We start from the raw sequence: 14293 nt of genomic DNA on the forward strand, positions 1-14293 counted from the left end.
ATTAACTTCCCAAATTCTTTAATGGTTGATGAGAAAGGCAAAGAGAGAGATTGACATTGGAAATAAATGTGGGTTGATGTTTGTTACAACTTGCAATGTTCATGGTTTGAAACTGCAAGAAAAATGTGTTGCTGTCCTCAGGGTGGTGTGAGATAGAAACCCTGTGAATGTACAATAGGTGTTAGATACCAAATACAGAGCTGTGTTTGCAGCAGCGAGAAGATCAGCATTAATACAGAATTTGTTACAGGCAAACAGCATGGGTGTTGCTACATTTGTTGAACATCAGATGATGCAGGGTGAAGAGGCGTGACCAGGATCATATCAGCTACACCATGGTGTGGGCAATTTATCCCAGAGGGAGAGGCATCAGGGAGTGAGTATCAGAAATCAATGGGGCAATTCTCCTAAAAGTGCTGAATTGGTGGGAAAACTGTTCTAGATCATGACTGTTTTTTCAGTGCAGCTTCTCACTCGAGTCTCCGCTCTCTGTGCAATGCTGAGGTCAGATTTGGGAATTCTATTAAACACCTGGGGGGGGGGGGGGGGGGGGGGGGGCCTCTTCATGTTGGAGTCTGACAGCTCCGGACCTCTGAGCATGAACAGTGGTCCCGATCTGCCAGTCTCCCCATTTGCTGGGCAGCTCGAAGGCTGGCCAGTGCGGGACGCCAACAGTGCTGTCCCTCAGGCCTCCCACACATCTCAATCGCAGCCCCAAGACGATTCCCAGACCAGCTCTGACCCATCCCTCGCTCCAGAGTGCGCCAATGTCCTGAAAACCATCTCCCTCACCCAGAAGAACCTCCCCCTCACCCCCTGCCACAGGCTGCCCTGACCATTGGCCTCCCTCCTGCCCAGACTGATAACTATGGAGAGTCGCAGCGGGAACCCACCCCTCCCCCACTGCGCCAACCGATTACCCCTAAGTCCCAACCACAATAGGCCTCGTTCCCTTGTCATTGCCCAGTGCTCGATGGGCAGCGCCAAGGCACCCCCTGGGCGTGGACAATTTGCACCTTGGGCAGTGCCAGGGGCACAGGCTGGCACTGTCAGGGTGCCCATGCCCAGGGGACACCACCCCCTGCACCTGACCCCCTGAGGGGATCTGATTTTGCCCCCTTCATTCCAGTGGGGTCTCCCACTAGTTGGCTGAATGTGGGGAGCTTCCCTAAACCACGCCGGAATAACGTACTCCTGGCGGGATGAGAGATCCAATTGGGCCGAGCAAGTTCCTGATAATCGCATGCAAAACATATTCAAAAAAGATTCAAATCACTTGCCAGTCTTCCAGTGTGGTCTGAGCGTTCGCTGGCTCTGGGAGAAGCGCATGCATTACTGGCACATGTGCAAATGCTGGAAAAAAGCCAATGACGCACAACTCCCAGCCTGACGTGCCGGAAAAATTGCAGGTCATGATGGAAGAATCAACCGTCCCCGCCTGCTCTGAGAAACTAAGGAACCGAAGGAGTTGATTCAGCTCATTGTGCTGGAGTTGGCTCACTGAACAATGGTCAAGGTCAGTCCCAAATCCTCAATTTTCACAAATGGGAGGGACCACCCCTGATTCATGACCCTCCTCCCCGTGTCAATTGTACCCACCATCCTCTCTGGTGCTAGCACTGACTGACCCTGGCAAATCCACCCCATTCAGCTCCTGCTTGGATCTTCATCGTTAGCTCGCTCCGAGACTGACTGCAGTCCCTGCAGCGACCACAGCTCCTGGTGGCGCTGCTGAGACTGAAGAGCTGCCAACCCCCTGATTGGCCAGCAGGTCTCCTGTCCCTGCTGTAACAGTGCTGTAGTGGGCTGGAGAAGAACTGCTCACAGAGGCCAAGTCCAGGAACAGCCATGGCCTTGCCAGCCTCAGTGTAAAATCACTGAGAGATCAGAGTGGGCAGGAGCCCAGAAATAATCCTGTCTCTGCAATTTTACTCACTCTCCCCACCTGAACACCTGCTGGGTGGTGGAGTGGGAGGGTGGCGGGGGGTTGGGGATGCTGTGGAGAATATAAAACTCAGACCCATGTCTTTATATCACTTTCCATGCTGCCTCTATCAGTGGGAAATCAACATAGCACAGCCTCTGGGGAATTAAGGGCATAATTTGTACATTTCTGAATTTAATTGCACGCGCACCCTCTTGACCGCCTCATTTACTCCATAATAACACTAAATGTTTGTTAGCCTTCGCCGTTCCTCTCATTGGAAAATCCAGGTCAATAATTCAATCCAGGAGAGAGTGAAACCCCAGAGTTTATAATTGTTCAAATTCTGGGCCAGGGAGTCTGATGTTCTGAGACTGAACATTCTGTGGCCTGTTTAGCGGATAATTAATTGGCAAATGTCACAATTTCATCAAAGTCAGGGGGGTTTTAGAGAGATCCACCATTTTCTCAAAGCTAATGGAGGAGACAAAACAAGCAGCCGGTAACTTGTAATTAGTTTGACATCTGTTCATTGTCTCAGTTCATTGGCCAGTTTACACACTGTGGTATTTTCAGCAAATTCTGGGCCTTTCTGTTTTCAGCAATAGTGCAGGAAGTGTCAGGGTGAATCACACCTCCCATGATGTCAATAACCACATTGAGCGACATTGTCAAAGCCGGACAGTAACTGTCCACAGGTCACCAAAGGGTCAGATGTAGAGCTGTGCCTGCTGGAACAAGGAGATCAGCAGCTAAAAGGGATCTTTCGAGCTGGCACACCCAGTGATAGCAATGGCCAGCTGGGACCTCTGTTCTGGAGCTTTCTGAAGGGTGGAATTTCCTGAGGCCTGGCTTGCTGCTTTCTTCAATCTTATTTCAATTCCGCGTCAGAGTTTATTGGTTCCACCTTTCAACATCACAACAAAGAGCTGGATAACGGACGATAAATACTGATCGAAACATTGCCAAGGTAACAATGTGGATTCTGATTCTTTTCATCTGTTCTCTGCCTGGTGAGTAAGGGACAGAACTGAATACCGAGATGATGAGTGTTAGATTAATTCTAGTGCATGGTTTATCCCACAGAGATATTTAGAACATAAGAACATTAGAAATAGGAGCAGGAGTAGGCCATCTACCCCTTCGAGCCTGCCGCGCCATTCAATAGGATCATGGCTGATCCAAAGTGGATCAGTTCCACTTTCCCACTTTCTCCCCATAACCCTTAATTCCCCTACCTATCAAAAACCTATCTACCCGTGACTTAAATATATTTAGCCAAGTAGCCTCCACCACTTCAACGAGCAGAGAATTCCAGAGATTCACCACCCTTTGAGTGAAGAAGTTCCTCCTCAACTCCGATCTAAACTGCCCCCCACCTTATCTTGAGGCTGTGTCCTCTCATCCTGCTATCCTTTCTAAGCAGGAAGGATCTCTCTGCCTCTACCCTATCCATCCCCTTCATTATCTTATACGTCTCTATAAGATCCCCCCTCATCCTTCTAAACTCCAACGAGTACAGACCTAGTCTATTTAGTCTCTCTTCATAGTCCAACCCCGTCATCTCTGGTATCAGCCTAGTGAACCTCCTCTGCACTCCCTCCAAGGCCAATATATCCTTCCACAAGTGCGGTGACCAAAACTGCCTCACCAGTGCCCTGTACAGTTGCAGCAAGACCTCCCTACTTTGATATTCTACCCCCCTCGCTAAACACATCTCAACACCTCGAGATATATAAAGATACAAAAACTTGGCAAAAATAAATTAACAACATTACTGTGATATTTGTAGCTATTTTATTGATAGTATTGTACCATAGAAATATTTACCCAGCAAATAGTAAATGGCTTTATTGATTATGAATATAAATTAACCTATTCATTTTTGTGAAAAAGCCACATGATTAAAATAATTAAAATGCAGAAGCAACACATTTCAGTCCAGTAAAAGTTAACTTGTTAATGTAGTATCATGCTCAATATATCCTGGAGACTGGAGTGTTTGATTCGCTCAGTTGCTAACAAAGGCTCTAGGAACATAATCCTCAAGTTTGCAATTGTTTCTATGAATAAAATTAGCATTGATGAAATATAGCTTTATGATGATTTGTTGTTGACTTTTTCATAGAATCCCTACAGTGTACAAGTAGGCCATTTGGCCCTTTGGGTTTGCACCAGCTCTCTGTCAGAGCATGCTCACCAGATCCTATCCCCGTAACCCCACGTACTTACCTCACTAATATTCCTAACCTGTACATCTTGGTACACCAATGGGCCAATTTACCCTGCTAATCTCCCTTCCTCTGAGGGGTAATTAAGCATGGACAAACAACCAGCGAATACACTTTGGAATGTGGGAGGAAAGCGGAGCACCCAGAGAAGGTCCATGCAGACACAAGGAAGACATGCAAACTCCACATAGACAGTCAGCCGAGGCTGAAATTGAACCCAAGTCCCTGGTGCAGTGAGGTAGCAGTGATCACCACTGCACCACTGTGCCGTCCAATCACTTGTCCATAGTTGGTCTACTTCGACCTTCCAAGATGTAATTATTTTGTTTTCATTTTTTGACATTTCACAAAGTAAATCTAAATTTTCACACCAGCCCCATATTAAACTGATAGTATTATGCTGTCTGCAATGGAATTTTTGATTCATACTGCCACCTCTTGTCCTCAAGATGAACATTAGAAATAGGAGCAGGAGTTGGCCATTTGTCCCTTTGAGCCGGCTCCATCATTCAGCAACATCCTGACTGATCTCCACTCTCAATTCTTATTTCCCGCACTATCTCCTTGTCCCTTGATTGTGTTGGTACCAAAAAATTGTATAAATCACTGTGTTTAATATCCTTCAAGACTGAACATCTAAAGTTCTCTTGGGTGGAGAATTCCAAAGATTCGCAACACCGTGAGTGAATAAAAATCTCCCAATCACATCCTTCGTGTCTGTCACTTTATTCTGAGACTGTGATCCTGTGTTGCAGAATGCCCAGCCCTGGGAGGGTGGTACATATATGCTCAAAATGTACCCTGTCAATCTCCTTAAGAATTTTACACATTTCAATTCAATCACCTCTGATTCTCCCAACCGACAGGAAATGTGCACCTTGTGGACTCAACCTGTTCCCATCCCATCCCCTTATCCCAGGAACCAGTCTTGGGAATCTTCATTGCACTTTTTCCTGAATAATGTGTCATTCCCGGTGCACTGACCTGTGGGGCAGACAGAGGCCCAGATTGCCGTCCCTGGGCCGTGTTCACTGAGTCGGGAAAGACAATAAAAAATGAGTTGGGACGGGCGACCCGGGAACAAATCCACAGGCTGCTCAGCCCGGAGGCGAGCTGGACACAAGGCCTGTTTCTGTGTCCCAGCGCCATGGTTCATAAATAAAATCATTTAAACAACAAAATAATCACTCCGGCCCTGACCACTCACCAGAGTTTGTCCCAAAGAGTAACTTTCCCCTCCCAAAGACTAACTTCCCTCTCCAGAAGGTGCACCCTGGCTGTCCATAAGAATCCACCAAGTTCAAACCTTCTCTTAACTATTCTAATCTGCACATTCCGGATTCCACACTCCTGATTATACAAAATCTCACTTCAGTCGAGGCAGGTGTTGAATTTAATGACAATCCACCTCCACAAATCACGTATGTGTGAATGCCAGCCCAATTCCAGTCCCACTCCTAATCTCGGGACTTTGAAATTCCAGCCATTCCCAGGATTTTCTCCATGACAGGGACCCTCCAGACCTGGGTGTCAGATTAACCTTTCACCTGAAAGTCATCACCGAGCTCTGTGAACATGACTGGGGGAGGAAAATCTGAGCCATCTCGTCCCTCAGTATTACACTGGAATGTTCCTGTAGATTTTATACCCCAGTCTCTGGAGTGGGACCTGACCCTGCAATCCACCCATTCAGAGGTGCCAGTGCAAAGCTTGAGTGACAAGGTGACACAATAACAATGGCCACTATACATTAACAAGAAATCATTGGCAGTGAAGTACTTTGGCACTGACAGCACGGCTCTATATTCATGTTTTCATTCAGCACAAACTGGAAAGAGAATGATGAATACAGATATTGGAGAGTTTCCTCTGTACACAGTGGTAAATCTTATTAAAATGTTCCTCTCAGTATTAAGCAGTTATTTACTTGGTCAATTGCTGAAATGTTGTCTCCTCAGTTTCAGGTGCATTGTGGGCAGAAAAGAGAGTCACAGGAATTGTGGGAAGAGCGATCACAATAAATTGCCATTATAATGAAATATACAAACAAAACATGAAATATTGGTGTAAGGGTTGGACTGACCAGTGCTCATATTTGGTGAGAACGGATAATCCAGATGGACGGCAAGGGAGAATGTCGATCACAGATAACAAGGCACAAGGAATGTTTGCTGTTACGATGGAGAATCTTCACTCCGGAGATGCAGGATGGTACAGCTGTGCAATTGATGCACCTGGCATCGATCCAAAGTTTAATGTGGAGCTGCAAATATCTCACGGTACATTATTCTCAATGATTTTCTTTATTACTGAAATGCCTGATCCATGTTTTATTCACAAGGAAACATTGACAGCTCCGATATCCCGAGGCTCTGCAGCAATGCAGAGTCTGACAGCTAGAGGGCAGAGATCTGGAAATCCGACTCTTGTGACACAAACTCAATTTGTGGCCTGTCCAACATTCTGATCAAAAACTTCAAACATTATCAGGCTAACAATTCCTTTAACTATGGGATATTGTGAAAGAAATTACCCGCGATGCTCAGAATATTTTCCTGTCTCTGAAATGTATTAAATATCACACTGTCAGATTTTTACAGTCCGGATCAATCTAATAGTCAGACATTAACAAAGTGAAGTGAGCAGCCAGTTGGTAGTAATTGTACCTTGTTGGTTTAGCACTGAATGGTGGGGCTGTGGGGGTGGGTGGGGGAGCACAGAGGGGTTAAATACACAGAAACTGACAATATGTTGGGAAGCCAGTCAAACTCCCAACATCCGTATGTATCTGCAATGTGTCAGTTTGTGCTTCTTTCAAATAAACCAGTGAAAACTCAGGGTGAAGCTGACAGATTAAAAGTTAACAAATTGGCAAATTTAACAAGTAAATAATCCAAAATGGTGAAAGCCCCTGAAAGGGATCAAAGAACAAAGAACAGTCCAGCACAGGAACAGGCCCTTCGGCCCTCCAAGCCTGCACCGGTCACATTTACCTATCTAGACCAATCGTCTGTATCCCTCTCCTCCCTGTTTGTTCATATGTCTGTCACGATAAGTCTTAAATGTGACTAATGTATCTGCCTCAACCACCTCACTTGGCAGAGGGACCTGGGGGTCCTTGTGCATGAGTCGCAAAAACCCAGCCTGCAGGTGCAGCAGGTGGTCAGGAAGGCAAATGGGATGCTGGCCTTCATAGCGAGGGGCATTGAATGTAAAAGTAGGGAGGTTTTGCTGCAGCTGTACAGGGCACTGGTGAGGCCGCAGTTGGAGTGCTGTGTGCAGTTTTGGTCGCCGCACTTGCACAAGGATATTTTGGCCTTGGAGGGAGTGCAGAGGAGGTTCACTAGGCTGATACCGGAGTTGAGGGGGTTGAACTATGAAGAGAGGCTGAATAGACGGGGCTTGTACTCGTTGGAGTTTAGAAGGATGAGGGGGGATCTTATTGAGACGTACAAGATGATGAAGGGGATGGATAGGGTAGGGGTGGAGAGGTTCTTGCTGCTCAGAAAGGACAGCAGGACTAGAGGGCACAGCCTCAAGATAAGGGGGGGCAGTTTAGAACAGAGTTGAGGAGGAACTTCTTCACTCAAAGGGTGGTGAATCTCTGGAATTCGCTGCCCGTTGAAGTGGTGGAGGCTATCTCACTAAATATATTTAAGACGCGGGTAGATAGGTTTTTGGTAGGCACGGGGATTAAGGGTTATGGGGAGAAAGCGGGAAAGTGGAACTGAGCCACTTCAGATCAGCCATGATCTTATTGAATGGCGGGGCAGGCTCGAGGGGCTAGATGGCCTACTCCTGCTCCTAGTTCTTATGTTCTCATGTTCAATGCGTTCCAGATCCCCACCACAGCCTGTGTAAAAAAAGTTCCCCTGCACATTTCTACTGAACCTCTCCCCCGCTTATCTTGAAACTGTAATTGTAATTTCTGCCCTCGGAAAAGCTTCCAACTGTTCACTCTATCTATAACTTTCATCATTTTATAAATTTCTATCAGGTGTCCCTCAGCCTCCGTCTTTCCAGGGAGAATAATCCCAGCTCATTCAAACTCTCCTCATAGTTAATCCCCTCCATACCAGGTAACATCCTGGTAAACCTTTTCTGTGATCTCTCCAAAGCCTCCACATCTTTCTGGTTGTGTTGTGACCAGAATTGGACACCATATTCCAAATGTTCCACATGATCATAAAAATCTCCGAGGAAACTTTAAATGTGTCAATCAGTGTGTGATCAAATCCCCGCAGTGAAAGATGAGTTATCAGTTTCAGTCTATTAATCACTCAGTGAGTGCAATTAGTGGAATCTACCTGTGCCTGCTCGGGTTACTGAGCAAGGGCAGAAGACAGAGGCAATGGGGGAGGCTGAAGAAGTGACTGGGAAAGATGCCAAGAGGCATTGGAACCTCACTGCTTATTTCTAACTGGATTGTGTGAAAGGTTTAATATCAGTATTTACAGGGTGTTGACTTTCACAACAGTGGTGGGAATGTGTATTTCTGGGTGACATTTTGGCGATTGTATCTATCAGATCAGCATGGGTGGTTCTCAGACTGTTTTATTTTGGGCCTCAGATGAGGACCCAGGTGACCAATAGCATCAATAGCAGCAACTGCCTCCTCCACACAGACCCTGAGCTCCACAAGACAAAGGAATGAACAGAGACAAGCAGCTCGCTGACGGGCAATCCCACAACACAGGGAGTACACGTTTCCTGATCAACTTCCTTGATGTGTTGGATTTCCAGTGTCTGAAGAGGCTCATTTGACAACAACCAGAATGATTCTCCGACACAGAGTCATTCCATCTGAAATGTGGTCAGCGGGTCCAAATCCCACTGGAGAGTCCGGCAGCGTAGTGCTGAGTGGGCCACTGCACACACACTGATCTGTCACTTCGGAGATTGGCGCATGAGCACTGGTCCCCCTCACTGCTGGCCACCCGATCAACTCCCCACCACCATCCGACTACTGGCCTACCAGAGCTCTCCTGGGCCAGCCCCGATCTCCCCCCACCGAGATGGCCAGTGCTGATCGCCCTCCCCTCTCCCTCTCCCACCAATCCCAGTGCACAGTGTCAGTGAAAACCCCCCAACTCACTGAACCCCCAATAGGCCCCAACCCCCAATATGCCACACATCCTCCTCCTCCTAGAGTCACCTGCATTGGCACTGGCGCCTGGTGGTAGGTGTCAGTATATTTGTTTTTCATTCATTTGGGGACATGGGCATCGCTGGCTGGGTGGTATTTATTGACAATCCTGAGAGATTTGCGAGGCCATTTCAGAGGACAGTTAAGAATTCAGGCCAGACCAGGAAAGTTTGGTAGATTTCCTTCCCTAACAGACATTAGTGAACCAGATAGGTTTTTCCAACAACCAACAATGGTTTCATGGTCATCAATAGATTCCTAATTCCAGATTTTCTTTATTGAAATCAAATTCCACCCACCACCTGCTGTGGCTGGATGCGAACCCAGTCCCCAGAACATTAACTGAGATTCCGGATTAATAGGATAGCGATAACACTATTAGGCCATCACCTCCCCATGGGTATATGCATAACTTTGGTTGTGGGAGGAAACTGAAGCACCCAGAGGAAAACCACACAGACACGGGCAGAACATGCAAACTCCACACTGACCACACAGCCAATGCTGGAGTTGAATCCGGGTCCCTGGCGCCGTGAGGCTGCAGTGCTAATCACTGTGCCACACTGGGTCCAATCTAATCCCACCATCTAGTTCTTGATCCAGAGCCCTGTAGGTTACAGCATCTCAAGTTTAATCCATTTCGTTTCATGTGATCAGGTTATCTGCCTCTCCCACCCTTTACCACTCTTCCAGGCAGTGAGTTCCGGACCCTCAACATCCCCCAAGTGATATAACCCATTGTCCCAAATCTTCTCTAATCCATTCACCAATTAATTTAAATTTTTGTCTCCTGCTTCATGGTCTGATCTGGAGAGCTGCTATGTTCTGATATAATAGTAGACATTGTAGTTCAGGCTGCTTGGAGGATGGAGAGATATGGAAAGCGAGATGTGTTGGTGAGGTTGCAACGTGACTGACCCAGAATGAGAGGTTGATGAGCTGAAATTCACAAGGTGTTTGATTTTTAGATGTACACTCAGTTTCTGAATGTTTGTTTCTTTCCCACAGAACCCGTGTCTGTTCCTCAACTGAGATTTCTATCACCACCAAATGCCTCATGTTCTGGGGGCTCAGTGTCCGTCTCCTGTGAATCTGTCCGGGGATCACTTCCCATTCAGTACACATGGTATGAAAAGACCCCGTCTGAAGATTCAAAGATCTCTGACACCAATAAACTGGATCTACATTGTCAACGCTTCACACAGCAACATCATCAATATTACTGCACAGCCTCAAATAACCAGGGAGACAAATCCAGTGAAATGGTTACAGTGTCAGTGATCCACATTTCAGAGAAAGACTGCAGTTATTTAACACAAATCAGCAACATTGGTAAATATCACTTTAAGCTTCAACAACTACAACTATTTTTTAAGTTAATATGAGTTGCTCACTGGTGAAATTCCACCATTGGTCTAAGCAATTGGAATAAAAATAGAATTGAGTTTATTTTGCACTTTTCAAACTTCGGATAGTTTTAAATTCCGTTCTGGTCAATGCTGGAACTGATTCAGGGCCATTGTTGTGACGTAGGAAGCTCAGTGACAAGTTATAAGCAATCAGCTCCCTCAAAGAGCAATGTGATCATGAGCAGACAATCTGCTGTCTGTCAATTGCTGTTTGCGAGAAAAACTTTCCCCAGGACTGGGGAGAATTCCTCGGACATTCTTTGGGATTTTGTTCCCCTTGTAAACTGGTGGGGTCCTGGTGTCCATGGGGTGGGACCTGATGTTTGTAGGCAATGGGGGAGGGGGAGGTTGTGTATGAATTGGGGTGGAGTCTGTGAATGGGGGGGTTGGGCATCATTGCTGAGAGGGTGAGAGTGGGAATGCCACAATGCTGGCGCAGATAGGCTGGTGTAGGGTCACCCTAATGATTGCATGGTGTAGGAGAAGAACACTGATCTTTGAATGGTGGGATGTTGAGGGGAGACTGACCCTCTACGTGAGGGATATCCTCCTTGTCCACTGAGGTCCCTGATGTCTGTGAGAGGTGGAGTGGGGGGGGGGGGGGGGCAACTTTAAAGATGTTGCCCAATCTATGGAGACAACCCTGCCAGCTCAATCAGGCCCCACCCTGACAAAGTGGCAGCACAAACTATGGCACCTGATTTTTTTGACAAAGTCAGGAGATCTGGTGGGCAAAGCTTTCTGGAGAGAAGCTCATCGGATTTCAGATCAAACCTGGCAATTCCAGCCATTACATTCAGACAAGAAGATATTCAATTGCATTAGAAGGTGTATTGGAGAGATTTCCCTGAACACAGTGGTAAATCCTATTGAAATATATCTGTTTGTATTGAACAATTATTTTTGGATCAATTTTTGACCTGTTGTCTTTTCAGCTCCGAGTGCATTGCGGGCAAAAAATAATGTAGCTGGAGTTTTGGGAAGAGCGATCACTATCGATTGTCACTATGACAAATTGTCCCAGTCACATGTGAAATATTGGAGTCGTCAGTGCTCTGTTTTGGTAAAATCAGACGATCCAGATGGACGGCGAGGGAGAATGTCGATCATAGATAACAAGACACAAGGATTATTTGTTGTTACTATGGAGGATCTTCGCCCAGGAGATGCAGGATGGTACAGCTGTGGTATTGATAAATCCGGGCTACTTTCAATATTTCCTGTAAAGCTACAAATATCTGACGGTAAATTGTTCTCAGTGATTATCTTTATTACTCTCAACTGAAATGACTGATCAGTGCTTTATCTGGGAGGAAACATTGACAGCTCTGATATCCCAAGGCTCCACAGCAATGCAAAGTCTGTCAGCTAGAGGGCAGTTAGAACAATGATTATGCTGGAGGAATTGTAACTCAGAGGCTGGTGCCTGGTGGTAGGTGTCAGTATATTTGTTTTTCATTCATTTGGGGACATGGGCATCGCTGGCTGGGTGGTATTTATTGACAATCCTGAGAGATTTGTGAGACCATTTCAGAGGAGAGTTGAGATTTCAGGCCAGACCAGGAAAGGATGGTAGATTTCCTTCCCTAACAGGCATTAGTGAACCAGATGGGTTTTTCCAACAACCGACAATGGTTTCATGGTCATCTTAACTCCAGACTTTCTTTATTGAAATCAAATTCCACCCACCACCTGCCGTGGTGGGATTCGAACCCGGGTCCCCTGAACATTAGCTGAGTTTCTGGTTTAACCGTGATAAAACAGAGGATGTTGCCTGGTACGGTGAGAAGGTTTTATGAGGAAAGGCTGAGGGACTTGAGGTTGTTTTCGTTAGAGAGAAGAAGGTTAAGAGGTGACCTAATTGAGGCATACAAGATGACCAGAGGATTGGATAGGATGGCCAGTGAGAGCCTTTTTCCTTGGATGGTGATGGCTAACATGAGGGGACATAGCTTTAAATTAAGGGGTGATAATTATGGGATGGATGTCAGAGGTAGGTTCTTTACTCAGAGGGTAGTAAGGGCATGGAATGCCCTGCCTGCAGCAGTTGTGGACTCACCAACTTTAAGGGCGTTCAAATGGTCAGTGGATAGGCATGTGGAAAATATTGGAATAATTTAGGTTAGAGGATCATTAGATTGGTTCCACTGGTTGGCGCAACATCGAGGGCTGAAGGGCCTGTACTGCGCTGTGATGTTCTATGTCTATGTTCTATGTTCTAAAACCACAAGGCTATCGCCTCTCCATGAGTATGTGCATATTTTTGGTTGTGAGTGGAAACTGAAGCACTCAGAGGAAAACCACGCAGGCACGGGGAGAATGTGCAAACTCCACACTCACCACACAGCCAATGCTTGAATTGAATCCAGGTCCCTGGTGCTGTGAGGCTGCAGTGCTAATCACTGTTCCACCATGCCACACTGGGTTGACTGAACAAGCAATCCAATCTAATCCCACCATCCAGTTCTTGATCCAAAGCCCCGTAGGTTGAAGCATCTCAAGTTTAATCCATTTTGATGGTGATCAGGTTATCTGCCTCTCCCACCCTTTACCACTCTTCCAGGCAGTGAGTTCCAGACTCTCAACATCCCCCGAGTGAATTAACCGATCTCCCCAAATCTCCTCGAATCAATTCATCAATTAATTTAAATCTTTAGATCCTGGTTGATGGTCTGATCTGGAGAGCTGCTATGTTCTGATGGAATAGTAGACGTTATAGTTTAGGCTGCTTGGAGGATGGAGAGATATGGAGAGCGAGATGTGTTGGTGAGATTAAAACATGACTGACCCTGAATGAGAGGTTGATGAGCTGAAATTCACAGTGAGTTTGATTTTTAAGATGTTCACTCAGTTTCTGAATGTTTGTTTCTGTTCCTGAACTTAAACTTCTCTCACCACCAAATGCCTCATGTTCTGGGGGCTCAGTATCCGTCTCCTGTGAGTCTGTCCAGGGATCACTTCCCATTCAGTACACATGGTATGAAAAGACCCCGTCTAGAAATTCAAAGATCTCTGACACCAATGAACTGGATCTACATTGTCAATCCTTCACACAGCAACATCATCAATATTACTGCACAGCCTCAAATAACCAGGGAGACAAATCCAGTGAAATGGTTAATGTGTCAGTGATCAACAGATCAGGGGAGACTTGCAGTTATGAGACACAGATCAACAGCGTTGGTAAGTGATAGTGTAAACATACAATGTGACCAGTGAAATATTAATTGATGTTTAAATAAGCTGGTTGCTGCTTTATTTCCTAAAGTCTCCCTGAATGACTGCAATGACAAAATTCACTCTGCTTTGTCCCTCAACCACTCGGAACAAAGTTACTGATTAAAATATTGATTAAAATAATCAGGATCATAAGATATTCCCCAAACATGTGTAAACGTTGCAGTAATCCCATTAATATGAAACAGAACTTGATTGATAAAATCTTCATTAACCATTCCTGTTCCCATTTCTTGGAGATCAAATTGTGAAAAACAACCTTTAGCTGATGTCTCTTGCTTTAGGATGAATGTTAAGGATAGAGAGTTAAAAAGTTGATGTGAAATGATCGCATCTTAAGAGGCCT

At 45.9% G+C, this 14293-nt stretch overlaps 2 protein-coding genes across 2 annotated transcripts in view; one reads left to right on the top strand and one right to left on the bottom strand.

Moving 5' to 3' along the window:
- LOC145357147 (uncharacterized) overlaps positions 1 to 14293 on the bottom strand; it is a 147622-nt gene that overhangs the window by 31072 nt on the left and 102257 nt on the right. The window lies entirely within an intron of this gene.
- On the top strand, positions 2683 to 14049 carry LOC145357132 (polymeric immunoglobulin receptor-like). Its single transcript, XM_080210291.1, is given in 6 exon segments — positions 2683 to 2937; positions 6114 to 6434; positions 10310 to 10633; positions 11646 to 11961; positions 13562 to 13893; positions 13979 to 14049. Coding segments are annotated over 6 exon segments (1401 nt in total). The 5' UTR covers positions 2683 to 2900.

The sequence above is a fragment of the Carcharhinus amblyrhynchos genome, chromosome 22 (assembly GCF_965287045.1).
Source record: "Carcharhinus amblyrhynchos chromosome 22, sCarAmb.v2.hapA, whole genome shotgun sequence".
NCBI classification, from domain to species: domain Eukaryota; kingdom Metazoa; phylum Chordata; class Chondrichthyes; order Carcharhiniformes; family Carcharhinidae; genus Carcharhinus; species Carcharhinus amblyrhynchos.